The sequence below is a fragment of the Rhyacophila brunnea genome, unplaced genomic scaffold (assembly GCF_057557595.1).
Source record: "Rhyacophila brunnea isolate RB1 unplaced genomic scaffold, BYU_Rbru_1.0 scaffold_8, whole genome shotgun sequence".
NCBI classification, from domain to species: Eukaryota; Metazoa; Arthropoda; class Insecta; order Trichoptera; family Rhyacophilidae; genus Rhyacophila; species Rhyacophila brunnea.
Genome location: NW_028233350.1, coordinates 1120040 through 1137141, shown reverse-complemented (window position 1 = coordinate 1137141; position 17102 = coordinate 1120040). Strand labels below are relative to the sequence as shown.

Genomic DNA, 17102 nt, shown 5'->3' with positions numbered 1-17102 from the left:
TTATTAACAATGCAATATATCGATATTAATATTTAAAATATCATATTAGGTATTATAAAATATGATTATGTATGGATTTTTGTTAGATATGTACATAATTCAACAAAAATAAAATGTTTGTTTTTATTGATAACAAAATACATCATATTTTCATTATTACCACAAAAACACATAATAGGTACATTGATTTCTATATCACTGATAAAATAATAATTTGCGTAATTTAGTTTGTTGAATTTTATTTTACATTACCTACATATTGTGTGTACTCACTGTGTCATTGATAACTATCTTATAAATCGGGAGAATCAGTTATATAATAATATTAATAACAGTAATATTATAGATTCTTAAAATATGGTATGCTTAACTCATCCGGTGTTCTTCCTTGTACCTATATAATTTATATTTTTTTGTATTTACACTTTTATACTATTTAATAACTTAGTACTGATCTATTTTTTATATATTACTGTTTTAATAATATTTGTTTGTTTCTAAATGTCATGTTGTGAACGTCTTAAACTAATAATTTGTAATGTTCACTATAGGTATGTTTAGAAAAAATTGAATTTGAATTTGAATTTTAGTACAAGTCAATATACATACTGTATATTATAATATATTAAGACACAATGACATGCTTCGATGTATGTTGTTTAATTGTGACCCTATTGATGATGATTTACCAGACTATACTGATCATAAAAATGTCAAAAATTGAGCACAAGTTCACAGCTCAGTTTGACAGTTAACCCTTTTATGGAAGAGAGGAGCACGTACCTACAAGCAAAATTAAAAAATGTAATAAGTAACAAAAGTAAATACAAAACTACCCAAAAAATTTTACTTCGGCAGTATGACGCCGCAAATTGTTTTAAAGCAACAAAATTGGCATTTATGTCGACCAGGTCGGATAGTCCGATGGGGTCAACAGCTGGTTGAACTGACTTGCGCAGATCTACCATTTCCTTAATATGAAGATGTGGTTTACATCTTATATTTTTCTGAACATGTCGCACAGGTAACAAGACCAGTGGCGCACCCAGGGGGGGGGCAAGGGGCCCTGGCCCAGAATGATTTTAAACATTGAAATTGAAAGCCAATAAACTATACCTTTGGGCTTAGACAAATAAAAAACGGCAAAAAAATGATTTGTATTAATTCTCCAGCATCCTTTTTAGAAAAATTTCTTCGATTTTAATTACTAACACAAAAATTTTGAAACCCAATCCCTAATGGAACTGTCAAAAAATTCTCGGTGTCCACCCGAATTCCGGAGTGGTGTAGGTCATGGCTGGGAAGGGCTGACAGGGCTCTAGCCTGGGGGCCCAAGCTGTGGGGGGCCCGGCGTGTCGGGTTGACCAGATAAGTGAGATAAACACACATCATAAATTAGCTTTAATAGTAAAAAAAATCGCCTGCGGCGCTATTATACTTCATGAACATGAATATTTTCAATTGCTTATATAATTGTGCATTATATTTTTTGATTATTATGTGTCGATACTCGACAGCTCCATTATTAAAGTAGATGTATTAAAAATCGCCAATAATTCACTGTATATTACCCTTAATTTGAACTAAACACAATTTGAAAAACGTTAATGTAGTGTTTCACACTGCCTTTAATCTTAGCGGTAGGTATAGGGCAAGCCAAATATCCTAGCCTGAGGGCCCGTTTCAGGATGTGGGGACCATGGTGTAGGTACACAGAGTGCAATAGACAAACGACCGATAAACGAGAAGTTAGGCTGTGAAGAAGAAAAAGAGCCTCTGGGACTAATTTACATTCTCCTCCTTGGGCTCCCCCCAATATTAAATCCTGGGTGCGCCACTGAACAAGACCAAGGTCATAGAACCTGCCTGCGAATCATAGCCAGACAAGATTTAACTGTTGTAATGGTCCTAAATCAAAGCGGTCATCTCCATTTGAATTTTGGGGTTGAATCATATTTTTTTTATTTGTCATGACGTGTTAAACAACGCATCCAGCGTCATTAGAAACGGATAATCCGCTTCTTCAGAAATAGTTTTTCACCATTGAGGCAGTAATGTGGTGTGGAGTAAGGAGTATTCTCAATGTGCCGCGTACTTGTACAGTATGCAGATCAATAGGGTTGATAACAGGCAATCAACAAAGGTTCAAGAATGACTTATGCAGATACATGTAGAATACTGACCCAGGAAAGGGGAAGATGAAAAAAGAAAAACTAGGACCCACTCTAGATTTTTAAGCCAACAATGTAAATGATTTCTTGTGGTACGGCTGCCCTATATTGAGTATTAAAAAAACTGTATCGTGGAGCGCACAATCGGAAACAATCCAATCATAAATGTTTTGAAAAGAACGGCCAACCTTCGTGATAAGATTTTTATTGCATTTTTTTTTAAACTGCATGAAATTCAATCAGATTAACAACCTGCTGAAGTATTTTATTGATGAAAGCCAAATAATGCATTTACGTATAAAAATACGTTAGTTTAATATTAGTATTTGACGCGACGACAGTTCTAATCGCAGGGAACAAATTAGCTCTCGAGTGATGACACGGTTTTTCTTCTTACTTGCAGTTATTGCAAGTTTATCGGGTAAATAATGCATACTTACCTTAATAATAATTACGACATACTAGTATATCCAAAGATTATTCTTAAATTTTATTGGAAGAAACCATATTTTTAAAGTTAAGAGAATGCATACATGTGACACAAAAATTCAGTGTTTGTCGAGACACTATTTTCTAATTCTTTGAGACTCTCGAAGGCTAGGTTCGCCTTTCATGGTGCCGATAGTCTATTTTCTTCGGGTGGAACGGTCAGAGGTATAGTTGTCGCCATAAAGCTTTTTTATGGATTTTAACCTTGTTTTGCACATTTGATATCCATGTATGACGTGTCGCGGGTCCCTCTCTTGGGCTGCTTTTTAAACTCGAGTTGCAGTTTGGCATCGAATTGGAGAGAAAGCAATTGCTGGACGAACTTTGGTAACAAGCGTAGGTTTCAAACACCCCGTCATGATCCAGCAGGGTTCGTCAAGCGCAGTATCCACATGTCTCGTGTGCGCAGACTTATGCCATACCAGACAGGCGTACTCGGCCACCGAGTTACATGGTGCAGGGGCTGAGACCCCAAGTGAATGTGATAGATCTCCACACGTATTACCGCTTAACTTTTTCAAGATACTGTTCCTTGCCGCTGTCTTCATTTTAGTATTAGTGCAGTGTTGCTTATAGGACAGCGTTCGATCTAAGGTGATTCCCAGGTATGTTGGGTTGTTTGTGGGTTCTATATGTACTCCATCCCAAACTACACCAAGCAATTTCCCTGCGTCTTTGTTTAGGAGATGGAACGCTGCTATTTGTGTTTTACTTGGATTTAGCTTAAGTTCATTGAGGTCGTAGTATGTTTTTGACTCGCTTAATGTATCTTTAAGCTGTTTATCAATTACTTCAAATTTGGTATAACATGGCTAGTTCATCTGCATAAAGGAAGTGTTTTGTGTTGATCCCATGGAAACGGTGATAAGTACTAGCACCGGTCAACTTTTACCATACGGGAACTTCAAAAACTCGTAGGTAATAAATTGTAAGACCACTTCCACTTTTGATAATGTTTCTCCACCTACTGAAATTTTAGTATATCCATTGACATTTTTTTTAGAGGGAAAAGAAAAATATGTTTTATTTTATGAAATCAGTAAAATCATTTCACTACTTGTATATAGTCTTATAAATACTTGAATAGGTTTAAGAAAAAGACCTCTTCGGGAGGCGGTCATATTCACAATGGACTATAGAGGTAATAATGATAATGATAATTCATAATTCAAAATTGTTAATTCACACGTATTTTATAATATAGAACTGAAAAAAGAGAGATCCTGACTCTACTTATGAAAAAAAATAAACGCGAAAATTAAAAAAATTCGAGATAACATCTTGGAAGAATGGTTGTTATTAAATTTACGTATTTCACATGTTGCTTAATATGTGGAGTATATTGGTCAGAATTCGATGAATGAAAGATCAAGTTCCGCGCAGTTAGTAACCCCACCCCCCCCCCCCAATTTATATGTGCTCAATAATGAATTTAATTATTGAATGTGTTTATTATTGATTATTATAGCAAGCAGCTATGCGCAAGGCTCTGGTGGACGTATTGTTGGTGGACAATTCGTGGACATTTCCTATTTTCCCTACCAAGTAGCACTCATGGTATCAATGAAAGAGGGAACATCTCTTTGCGGAGGTTCTATCATTGGAAAAAACTGGGTAGTCACCGCTGCACATTGCTTAGTCGAGTTAGTGATTTTTTCACTGTATTTTATAAAAAATATATAATTTTAAGATAATATAACCACACTGACGTTTTTCAACTACAGCTACACCAATCATTTTTTTTTACTGGACACAGTGTTTGGTGACATGCTATACGAATTTGCAGTTTGGATTTATTATCCGACCAACATGTCTGTCCATGTGGCGAAAAAGTACAGAATGTAAACCATATCTTCTGGGAATGTCTTTAATTGTGTACCGAAAGGAAAGGGCTGCTTAAGTCAACCAGCTATCAGCCCCATCAGGCCGTCCAACATTGTAGATTGCCAATTAAATTTAAAATCCCTATTATGTAGGTGATCCAAAAGTGAAAGTGGATTCTGCACGATTTTAGTTTGTATGAACATTTTTATGAGCACAACTAAAAATTAAAACATCATTGACTGATACACTACTACCATTGATCTATTGTTGTATGAAATAGAAACATAATTAAATATATACTTCGAGTATAAAGTAAATACTAATAATAATTAGTAGTCATTAATACTTCTGTGTTAAGCACAAGCGGTTATGGTCAGCGCATCTATTCTTTATACAAGGCTGGTTCAGACGGTTAACTTATTGTAATAATTAACCACCCAAATACATAAATATGATTAACTACCCTCGATAACACCCTTGTGTATTGAATAGATGCGCAGCATGGATTTTATAATATTCTATACCTACTATAAACTTTTGGTGTCATCATAGTTATATTATGAAATTCATTTCGAGATATATTATAATTTATTTTGTTGATTGTCAATGCATACAAGAAATGCATTGTATTAATAATTTTAATAACACTATTTTTGTGTTGAATCCACTTTTTTATTAAATAATTGTACCGGTTTCGTCCGCCTCAGAGGGACATTTTTAAAAATGTGTACCTAGTTGTGTTTTATTAAAATTAATAAATATTATAATATCGAACAACGTTAAAGGCGCAGTAGTAAAATTCTTATTTGCATAATAACTAACTTTTAATTACAAATTTCATATTTTATGATTAACAGTAAGTTGAGTTATTCAAAAAGAAATAAATATTTTGCGTTAGTCATATTGCAATAATTTTATTGTTATAACTGCATATTAGAGCTAGTCATATAAATTAATACGGTGTACGATATGGTAACAATTATCAAACGCTTATATTTTTAAGTTATACTTATTTTGGATAGTTTGGGAAAACAGATCAGAGTGTATTTTGGCGTCTGCCAAAGTTGCGCGCGCCGATGTAACACGTTTGGTGTGTGACGAAAGTTACGCGCGCCGATGCAACACATAATTTATTATTATAATTATATTCATTTCGGTCTCCAGGGTGCATGCTCATGCGCATAGTATCATTTAGTTAGTCGTTCAATACAAGTAAACAGCACGTGTTGTAAACGTAACCAATCTTGTGTCATAATAAATATATATGTTTATAAACAAATTTCTGGAGACTAACATTCTACACTGATAATTTATTTTCATAAAACTTTATTTATATTGGAGTGTTAATTTATTGTTCATTGTAAAGATTGTGTATCAAGATTTGAGGCTATGTTTATGTAAGTATTATTTATGAGTAAAATTATATATCAATAAATAATTAAATTTTGTGAATGTTGAGTTGGTAAATAATTCAAAAAATATATTAAAATTAGATTTTTTATTAATTCATCACGGGCACTTCTGAATCGATTATAACCGCTTTACGGCAAAGATGAGTTTTGGTCCAATACAATAATTAAATTACAATTTTATTATTATGTGCTATATGAGTCACAGATGAATCGCGTACGTTTTCATCAACCTAATCGACTGTAATATTAATATACTCAGGTAACGACTTTGTCTTGTTATTTTTGTTTTGTTACGCCAAAGAAGTATAATTTCTAACGCGCGTACACAAGTACACACACCGATTTTGTATTCTGTTACGGATAAAAAAAATGTGGCAAGTAGTTTTTATCGGAAATAACAATGCTTATCTCTGCTGAGTTATATTTGGATTAATGTGCGTAACTCTTACAATGTACAATTACCAAACCATTATTCAATTGTACAGCAATTTTTGCAAGTATGAATATGTACTAGGTTACAAAAAAATGTTTTTGGACACACATTTGTGAAGCGGCAAAATTTTAACTATAATATTTAAAAAAAAAATGCTGGAAGATGTGTGTCGGTATATACACACAATATGTCGCAAACAGTAAAAATGCAATATTTTCCTAACGTAAAATAGATTTTCCCCTCATGAAAACTGATCTGCTCGAATTTCGAAATCATCCCTAAAATGTACAGATTAATTTAGCGCCTTCAACTAATTGCAATAGTTGTGTGTCATTGATGACACATCTAATATAAAATATCAATTTCGATTGAAATGTGAGATACGACATATTACTAGAATTCCCGCAAGAATGGTCAATTTGGGAAAACATTTATTTGTATATATTTTTTTGTGTAATCGTAAATAATGATAAATATAATATGCTAATGATATTTTAGTGCGCAATCCGTCACCGTTCGTGCAGGAAGTAATTTTGCTGATCACAAAGGACAAGCAATATCATCCACCCAATATATTATTCATCCCAAATACATTAATACTGACAACGATGTAGCCTTGATCTACTTACCCGAAGATTTGGACTTCTCCAATCCTAAAATTCAGCCGATTACAATGGCCTCACCTGGACTAAGTTTAAAGGCCAATACGCTCGTCACAACATCTGGATGGGGTACCACAAGTGTAAGTGATATTTTTCTCATTATTTTGCAATCTTATTAATCTTAACCATGTTCTGTACCTGGAAGTTATTTACTTAACTTAGATACTCTCAAGATCAAGGAAACAATCGGTTTACTGAATGGCTATGATTTATTAAAAAAAAACTATTAGGTACACTTAGAAGACTTGACATGTAATATTAAAAAAAAATCATTTAGAAACAAAATTAAAGAACTAGACATGGTCACAGTTAAACTGACGAGTCATTAATACACACATTAACTTCCGGTGTATGGCTGAAGCTCCACCGGGGAAACATATATATATGTATCTTTAGTATGACTCCATTTTGTGCTCCGTGGCTTAAATCTCAGCATATTTGGACGATTCTTTCAAGCCCCACTTATTTATTATATAAACACACCGGATTTGGTTCAGACAAATGTAGTATTTGCATGGAAGCCTTAATTAGGAGGCTCGTATAATTGATTACAAAATTAGACAGACGTTCCTCATGCCATATAATAGCAAGTCACATCACCAGGCATTCTTATGAATTAGCTACACTCCTGCACCCCAGAAAGGATTCCTCAGGCAAAGTAGCTACATTAAATGAAACATTATTTATCAGCAAAAAACGGTAGTTTATCGTTATTTTGTTAATAATTAACAAGCAATTAATTTACCTTATATATATATTCTAATAGATTTAGGTTTGTACTATTTCATTCGAGTGATTTTTTGATAATCCAGTTTTCGGCTTTAGGCACTTTCGGGTACTATTAACACTTATCGATGTCAAGTGCACACTGACACAAAATATAATTAGTTCCATAGTCATGGTCAGTGTGAATTTGCCATTGGTGAGCGTGAAAAGCATTTTAAGATGCTGAAAAGTGAAATCCGAATTCCAAAAAATTGTTTATATTTAATGGAGTCGTACTACTACGATTCATATTTAACACAACAACAGGCCACGAGACCCGGTTACACTAGTATAGTGAAATAACTACAAACACACATGCATTGATAAAATTTCATAAATATTGTGGACCTCACCGGGTCGAATCCGGAGCTCTCAGATAAAAGACCAGTGCCTTACGCAGAGGATTACAAAAGCCTATATATTATACTTACCTACAGTTTTATGGTTATAAGCATTTTTCAGTTTTGAATTGTCTTAAATGACACCATACGCATTTTCAGAAAAATTGGACTTGAGACACACTGGTTTTTAACTTTAGTTTTCTATTGTTTTACATAAACAATGTGTTGGGTATTAGCTGCTCAAATTGATATTTTGTCAGATTTTTAAATTTCTTAAAAGTGTGTTGTTTTTCAATACCAATTAGAAAGAATATAGAAAATTCAGAAAAAAATAGTGAAATAATAATAACAATAATGCAATACTTGTCGATTAATCATAGATTATCTAGAAACTTATAAAACCTCAACTCCTTATACTCTTCTTATAAGAACACAAGACTTTTAGATAATGTATTATAAATATAATATTGCAATATATTTTGCGTTAATTTTGATATTAATGGGATACCGTAGTATACAAAAATCTGAGTTCGATTTCCAAGTAAAAAATAAATTTAAATTTTAGCTTGTTGTTTTTTTTAAATAAGCAGATAAGTTTTAATTTTAAGAACAATCGAACAATCAAAAACTAGAATATGCTAAATGAATGGAATCAGCTATTCTGTACCTTCGTTTTTCTATGAACATAAATCAATGTTGATAATATAAGTATATACATAGAAAAACGCCTTTATAAAATATGCTTGTTACAAAATCAATAATGCACAAAAATACCAACATTTGTATTAACAGTGTTGTAGTTAACCAGTCCTATGACTTTAGCGAGCTATCTCGCTCTATGAGACCGTGATTTACAGGCCGCACATACAAAATTCGCGAGTTATCTCGTCCGACTTTAATCTCAAATTACTAGCCAATGTCGATTGATTTGTATAATCTAAAAAATTAAAGACATACTGAAATCTGTCTGAATAATTATGAAATGCTAAGCTCCAAATTATCGGTATAAGAGCGATTGTGGTAAGAGCTTTGCTCTACGTTCAACTCGTGTGGTTAAAAATCTGTGGCCTGTCAGATACTGCCATAGTAATACCGCGAGTGATAGGAAACGTTAGAATATGTATCATAATCGTTGAAACACGAGATTTGTTTAATTGATAAAATAATTTGATTTATTTTTTGGATTTCAGGAAGGTGGAAATATATCACCATCTCTCCAGGCTGTGAACTTGTTGTCTCTTAACCAAAACGACTGCAAAAATATGTTGAACGGTTTTTCAATTACTGATAATATGATTTGCGCCGGCGTCTTCTCAGGAAAAGACACTTGCCAAGTAAGATACAATAACGTTAATGGTGACATGCCATTTTTCAACGTACCTACTTAAATAATTAACTAGGTACATGAAGATTTTGCACCATGATAATAATTAACCATAGTAAGCGCAAATGATATAGTTTGAAGATATTGGGATTTAAAGATTTCATTTAGTCGAGAAAAATAGGGTCACTAAAATAAAACGACAATATTTGGTGTATATAATATACATCGTGCCATATTCATTTACTAATTTTCATATTTTTGCAAAAATACGGGTTAATCTCATAATCAAAAGAAATGCATGAAATGAAAATATAAATATTATTAAATTATGCAGGTTTTTTAAAAAAGGTTTTGTCGATAACTATTTCGGCTGTAACACCATTATCATGACTATTCAGATAGGCCGTTTGCCTTTGCTTAAATACTATACGTATAGATAGAAACAAAATACATTTTCTTATTCGTTCCAACAAAGAACAATATTATTTAATATTATTTATAGTTTCATTTCTTGTAATATAGAATTCTACCAAGTAAATGCTAACTCAATTAATAAAAGAAATGTATTTACTATGGTTTTACGCTCGTGGTGCGTTTTGACCATGCAAAAAAACTGTGTGAATAATTAATTATTTACCATGCATACAATATAACGCACGGATAGCATTAAAATATCTGAAAAAACTGCCTACTTATTGCAATATTGACTAAAATGATTTTTGTACATTGATCATTTATTTTTGTTTCACTACAAAATAAATAACGTTTAACAATACGGATTACAGTGTCTCGTCAAATTTGGAATTATTACAGTCTACATTTTATATTCTTTGATTTAAGCTAGTATATATATATTTATTTATTCCGGAATATTAACAATAATTAAATTAAATAATGATTTAAAAATCGTTGCAATATAATATTATAAGACAATTATATTATAATTCTGAAACATTTCCGTGAATCTTTCTCAAAGCTTAGTTTGAATGAAGTTATAATGCAAATTGTTTTTCGTTATAGTTGTAATTTGTCAAATACCTTGTTTTAACATAACACTCTTGGAATAATGATATGAATTGTAAGAAATTCCACAATTCTATTGATTTTTTTTCTAATGCTCGCTTTTCTAAATGCCCCAAGTGAGACCAATGTTTGTGGCTTTTAGTGCTCACAATTATGAAATGGCTGCCATTCGCGTTGGCCAGAAAATATAATATATTTCAATATACATGAAAGGGTGCTAATATTTGCTTGACTTCTGTATCTACGATGCTTCTCAATGGAAAAAATGTGGTAGTCAGTGACTATCACCTTGCTACGCCTCAAAACTTCAAAAACTATTATTAAGGAACCAGCCAATACGTCTTATGACGCAGGATATGACGTCAAAGACCTAGCAGCAAAATTGGCATTGACATATATATTTGTTTTTCTCTAATGTTTAATAGCAATTAGAGATAAAAAAAAACGTACTTACTCCTGACCTCTACGCCAGTCAATTTTTGACTAGCCACGGTGGATTTGCAGCCAATCTCTACGAGCTTAGACTTGTTACCTGACCAACGTATCCATGTGGTTTATATATACAGGATGCATACTAAATACTCTGGGAATATCCTGAAATGTGTGTTTTGTGAATGTGTGTGAACATTTTTGTAGTTTTCCGTTTTCCTCTTTCCCTTGGGCACTTTTTATTGAAGAAGTAAATTTAAATTCAGTCAAATCACACTTGAGTTTGTAGGGACCTTAGTCTTTGGTAACTGATCCTGAAGCATTATCAGGCGTAACAAACTCTTGATGCTTTACATCGAACAAAATATTGGGTCTTTTGATACGCTCAATAAAGACTGAGTGTGGTGGGGGACGGGTTAGTTTGTGTTGTCTTTGAGTTCGTCCATTTTCCCTCTAAAGTTATATAATTAAAGATTTCACATTCTATTTGCTAATAGGTAATTTACATACAGAATTAAAAAAAGATCTTCTTCAATATATATGTATTAAATATTTGGTATTTTTTATAATTATTATTTGTTCTGTGTAAATATGGCTACCATATTCAATATGATTACTTAGTACCTACATAATATTATATAAATAACATAATATTTGTTTTCTACAGGGCGATTCCGGTGGTCCATTAGTGTCACAAGACAAGATATTAGTCGGAGTTATTTCATGGGGCAAAGGATGCGCAAGACCAGGATCTCCAGGAGTATATACTAATGTTGCCTCAGTCAGGAAATGGATCCATTCCATCACAGGAATATAAACAACTTGACAACATATTTTTTCAATACCATATTTAAACTATATATTTTACCATCATTCATAATCAAAAATTCTAAATCCTTAAATTATGCCAATAGTAAGTAGTTATAATTATTTTGATGTCATTACAATATTTTTTCAATAAATAAAATAATATTATGTTCTACTATATACATGTTTTTTTTAATTAAACTTAAACGCAAAAACCACCACAACAATTGAAAAACATTGAGACGAGAATGGCTCTATAATAATTATGATTACATATACATGTAAATTATACATAAAACATTTCACCGTAGCACAGCTCGCCGTGAGCTTTCTTTTCAGAAAGAGAAGACAGTATGCTACACGGTCTCCAATTTTATTAGAGTCAATATGAACATTAACTCAAAAGCTGATTTCGGCAAAATTCATGAATAATTCAAGAATGAAAAACCTAACCCAACCTGACAAATATTCCAGTATATGGGCTACGTTCAAAATTTGTTTACTACTGGCTTCTTATAAAATGCAAACCGACAAAATCCGTGTTTTATTAAACATGAATTTTATGTCAGTACTATACGACCCAAAGAGGCTGGATGGTCTTTAATATACGGTCATACATTTCCGATAAACATTTCACGGTGAAGCGTGATACGGCGAACTGCATACGTACAAGCTTATAATTATAGCGTAATCAGCTGCATGATGATCTAAAGAGTAACGCGAAAGAAAACTTAGTAGGTATCAAATGCACAGACAGATAAAAATAAATAGTCACAATAATAATTCGGGTGTTATAATGAATGGAATTTCAAAAAAATCATTTGCCTACTGTTTATCTGAGTATTGTAATTTTAATATCGCTAATGTAACTTAATTAAATATAATTGTAATAGCTACCAACTGCAGAGTGAATCATTATGAACATATTGTGAAAAGTTTGTATTTACTATCGTTTAACACTAGTTTCATCTCGGTATTTCACATTAATATACATATTCGACCATGTCCGATCCTAATAAGATCATATGGGCCTCTACACAGTGGACGGTTGTATTAATAGATTTTGTTTTTACGAGAAATGGATGTCAGCCACTTGCTCAACTTAATAGGTCCATGCTCTGAGTCATACATAAATTGAAAAAAAATATGTGTGCTAGTCCTATGGATTCAAACCTGGAACTATAGGCTGACGCTTAAGCCGTACGGCCATCGTGATCATACATAGTCGAGAGATAATATGAGAAAAGAAAATTATACAGTATAACGAGTACAAATCGTGAAAAACATTAATAAAATAATGGTTCAACTACAAAAAAAATATTGTGTGGCATAAATACAAGGTACGTGATATTTTTGGATGAATTATAGTCACGTAGCTTTAATCAAACAAAGTTACATTAATGAGTAAAACTTGCGGATTTGAAAATTTATTTATGAATAATTACAAGATAAAAAGAACTTTTTATACAACGTTTTAAAATTTTCTGTTGAATCATATAAACTTGACTTGACTTGACTAGCTACTTGATAGAAATACAGAATAATCAAATGTCATTCCATATTAATTTCCATAGTAACGCACGTATATATTAATTAATAATTTAGTTGCTAGCCCCCAAACAACCAATAATGGTATCGAAATAACTTTTCATACAAAACAGAATGAACTAAAAATGAATTCAATTCTACTTAAAGATAGCTAAGCGTATTAAAAATGCATTAAAAATTGTGTTCAGATATATTCTAAAAGTTTCAAATGTCTAGCTAGTCGGGAAGTTAGTTAAAAATCGATTGCAAGATTTGTACCGGACAAATAAGAATACGACCTAAGAAAAACGTTGTACAAAATAATAAATTCTGAGAAAGTTACTGCTTGGTGTGGTGTCTGAGCCGGAAGTGTCATTTTTATCAAAATTAAAATCCACGTTGATAACTCAAAATTCGTTCCTGATGCCAAATTAAGATAGCATCCAGCCCTCCATCGGCAAAATGGAGCCGGAATTATGTGAAAAATTAAGTTAAACCATGGCTAAAAAAAGATCAACTCTCAGAGAAGCCGATTCGTTAATTTAAACAATATTAAATACTGTATAGAATTCTCAATCATCATTATTACAATAAATAAAAAAAACACTAATGAGTAGGTTAAAAAGATAGGAGCTTTCCTTCATCATCTACGCATCGAGATCTGCGTACAAAAATAATGAGATTGATTTGATAGGTTTCAGATACATTATAAATTCTATTATATTAATTTAGTTCACCGAGTTACTTTGACCATTGATCAAATTATAAATAACTTTGGTATTTCGTCAAATTTTAAAATTTCACTGTTGTCGATTTCAAACATGGGAAGGTATCTATAGTCTAAGATGGGAAGTCATTTTGCTTTTAACATACTTGAATAATCCTGCTTTACTTTTTATCAAAAAATAAATAAATAAAGAAGTCAGTTCCACAACCTCCACACTTTTGATTAGCTTCAATTATTGAGGGTACCTATTGATAAATAAATTTAGTGTATCTCAATATTAACGTGTGTAGTAGTAAATATTCAAAGTAAATTATATCACAATTGTATTAATAAATTTAATAATATCGATATTTTATCAATACATTGTTTGAATTTCTTCTTTATTCTCGATTGAATTATTATGACACGCAATTCAGTTATGTTGCAACACTTGACAAAAGCATAAAAAAACTTTCGTCATAAAAATAATATCAATACACAAAGCAGAAAAATGCGGCCTTGATACAACAAAGATTGATTATTAAGAAGCATACTTGGAAGTCTTAACATAAATTGAAATCTCGAATATATTTTTACCTTTTTTTAACTGAGAGAAAAATAATTATTTATTATCACGATGAATAAAAAAGTTTCAAACAATTAAAATCTTTTAAATCATTATGTTTGATGAATTAATTGTTTTCACGTCAAAATAATTAAATTATAATCTTGATAATAGCAGCACATAAATGCAATTCACTGTATAACTAATTAAGATCATCCTTTTCATATTACTATTGTTAATCATTTTGAAGGATTATATTATTAAGTATGTTTCATAAATACGTCAAAAAAGATATTACTTAAAATATAATAATATTAAAAGTTCAATAATGCGATGAGACTTTATCTGACAAGGCTTATAAAGGACTATTTGATTTGGCAAAGTGTATCGATAGATATTTAACTTCTGTTTTAACAAAAAACCAAATTTGTATAAGTGATATTTTTGTATGCAAAATAAATTAAGCATACCATTTTATTTTCAGATTTTATATGAAAATTAATAGTACAATCACTTTCATCTGTTAACGTTCCATCTCTATAATATTACCTTCATAATGTATGTTTATTGAACCCGGAGAAAAATGGAATGCGGAGAGAGTTATATTAGTTTGATGGTATACAGAAAAACTTTCGAGCCCTGTGAGCCATCAATCGAATTAGAAAAGCAGAAAACCAATCAAAATGGTTGAGTCTTCTTGAAAAAGTAAATTTCAGTCATTTTAACGCTACAAAAATGTTATTACTTTTAATTTAATTTTAATAATATATTATTTATTATCTATGGTCATACGACTACCGAAAACCTCGTTGGACCGAATAATTTACAACATTCGGTAACTATCATTTAAATATGTCCTGGTTAAATATTAAAAAAATATATTAAATTCAATACAGATTTGAAAAGACTTCACCTAGAAATTTATTGGCCTCAATGATGAATAAATAAGGTAGATATATATATATACATACATATTTTAAATATAAATAAAATTGTTTTTCTCTTTATATGAGAATTGACACCATAGTGATAATGGATAGATTTATGCAATCAAAGAATGTCCTACAGATTACTCATAAATCACAATATTTCAGTATCTCAGATTTTTTTATGCGTAAGATTTTATTTCGAAGTTTTTTTCTTCATCTGGAAGATCTAATTAATATAACATGTCAGGGTCACGTGATAAATATAACAGTTTTCTTCTTTACCATAATATTTTAATAACCCACGATTATTAAATTATTTACATGAATAATACTACATTATTTCTGTTTACTATTTCGGATAGGTTACTTTTGAGTTTGATCGTGGGAAAGCAAATAAAGCATTTAGATTATTTCAGTATAAAGAAGAAGGTCGTTTGTTTTTAAAGATATACTTTTAAGGCTCTAATCCATCTCATCATCTTGCTTCAACTCAATTCAAGGGTATTTTTTTTTGTTTTTTTGTTTCTTACCAAAGTTCTGCATGCATGTAATAATAATAATCTTATGAAATCATAGAAACAATATTAGATTAATATAAACAATCCGTTTATAAAAAGTCCAATCCTTGTATGAACGTATAAAATATAAAAAAAACTCTATTACATTAGTGATATTAAAAAATCTATTGTTGAATAAAGTGAATTTTGAGTGATTACATTTTCACATGACTTTAGCGTGTATTTGCAAGTTTTTACTTAAAACACTCTTTTTTTACATTTAATTGAACACTCCACATACCAATCATTAAACACTTCCTTTATAAAAATTTAATTAAATGGCTATAAAATTCATATTTACTGTTTATTTTTAAATTACCAGCTTTACAAAAATCACAAAATTGAAAATTAATAAAATATTTTTTATATTCAACGAATAATTTACAAAATTTAAGAATGTAACATTCTTTATTATATATAAATATTTTTAAAACACCTGCGAGAAATATGTAACCACTATTTATTGGCAAGTGTAAGTATGTTAGGAGAGATCCCACATCAGTTAAGGTAAATTATTATTAAGGCTATACCTCAATTGAGGCACGGTTTAAAAAGATCGTGGCTAGGCCATGCGTGGATTGCGGGTTGCGGGTGCAAATGACGTACGCCAAACGAAATATAATTTGTCATATAAATCCAACATGCATCCATTTTATGTTATGTTTAACTTCTTTCAGATACGTTTAAAGTATCATAGAAAGCATCCGTGTATATCCACGTCTATGCATATATGACGGGTGGTGGTGGAAACTTTAACGTATGTTCTATTAGTAACAATAATAACATATTCATTGACATGTTTTCTTTTTAAAGTAAATAGGTAACGTTTTTAGTCATCTTTACACGATTAAAGAATTAATGTGCCCGTCGCCATCACGAAACAAATTTACGTGTTCCCAGCTCGACGTTCTCTCTCAGAATGTCAGCGAGTCCAAAATTTCGTCGGCCTATGGTTGAAAATTATTTGCCGTTTCACTGATGTATCTATGATTTAAAGTTCAAAATTCGATTACCAAAACAATAACGCAAGTTTTCTAGTGGTTATATATATAGATATTTCAGATGTTCTAAATATATATATTCAAAATTGGTGAATTATTTGTTTATTTGGTAATCTCGTCTCACTTTTATACATATC

The 17102-nt window shown here is 31.2% G+C and overlaps 1 protein-coding gene across 1 annotated transcript; it reads left to right on the top strand.

The window, feature by feature from the left end:
* The first annotated feature begins 3788 nt into the window (after positions 1-3788).
* LOC147063809 (trypsin-7-like) lies at positions 3789-11690 on the top strand. The gene is made up of 5 exons (XM_085959071.1): positions 3789-3801; positions 4129-4303; positions 6828-7071; positions 9288-9431; positions 11541-11690. The coding sequence occupies exons 1-5, from the start codon at positions 3789-3791 to the stop codon at positions 11688-11690; spliced, it is 726 nt and encodes a 241-aa protein (XP_085815197.1).
* Positions 11691-17102: the final 5412 nt, after the last annotated feature.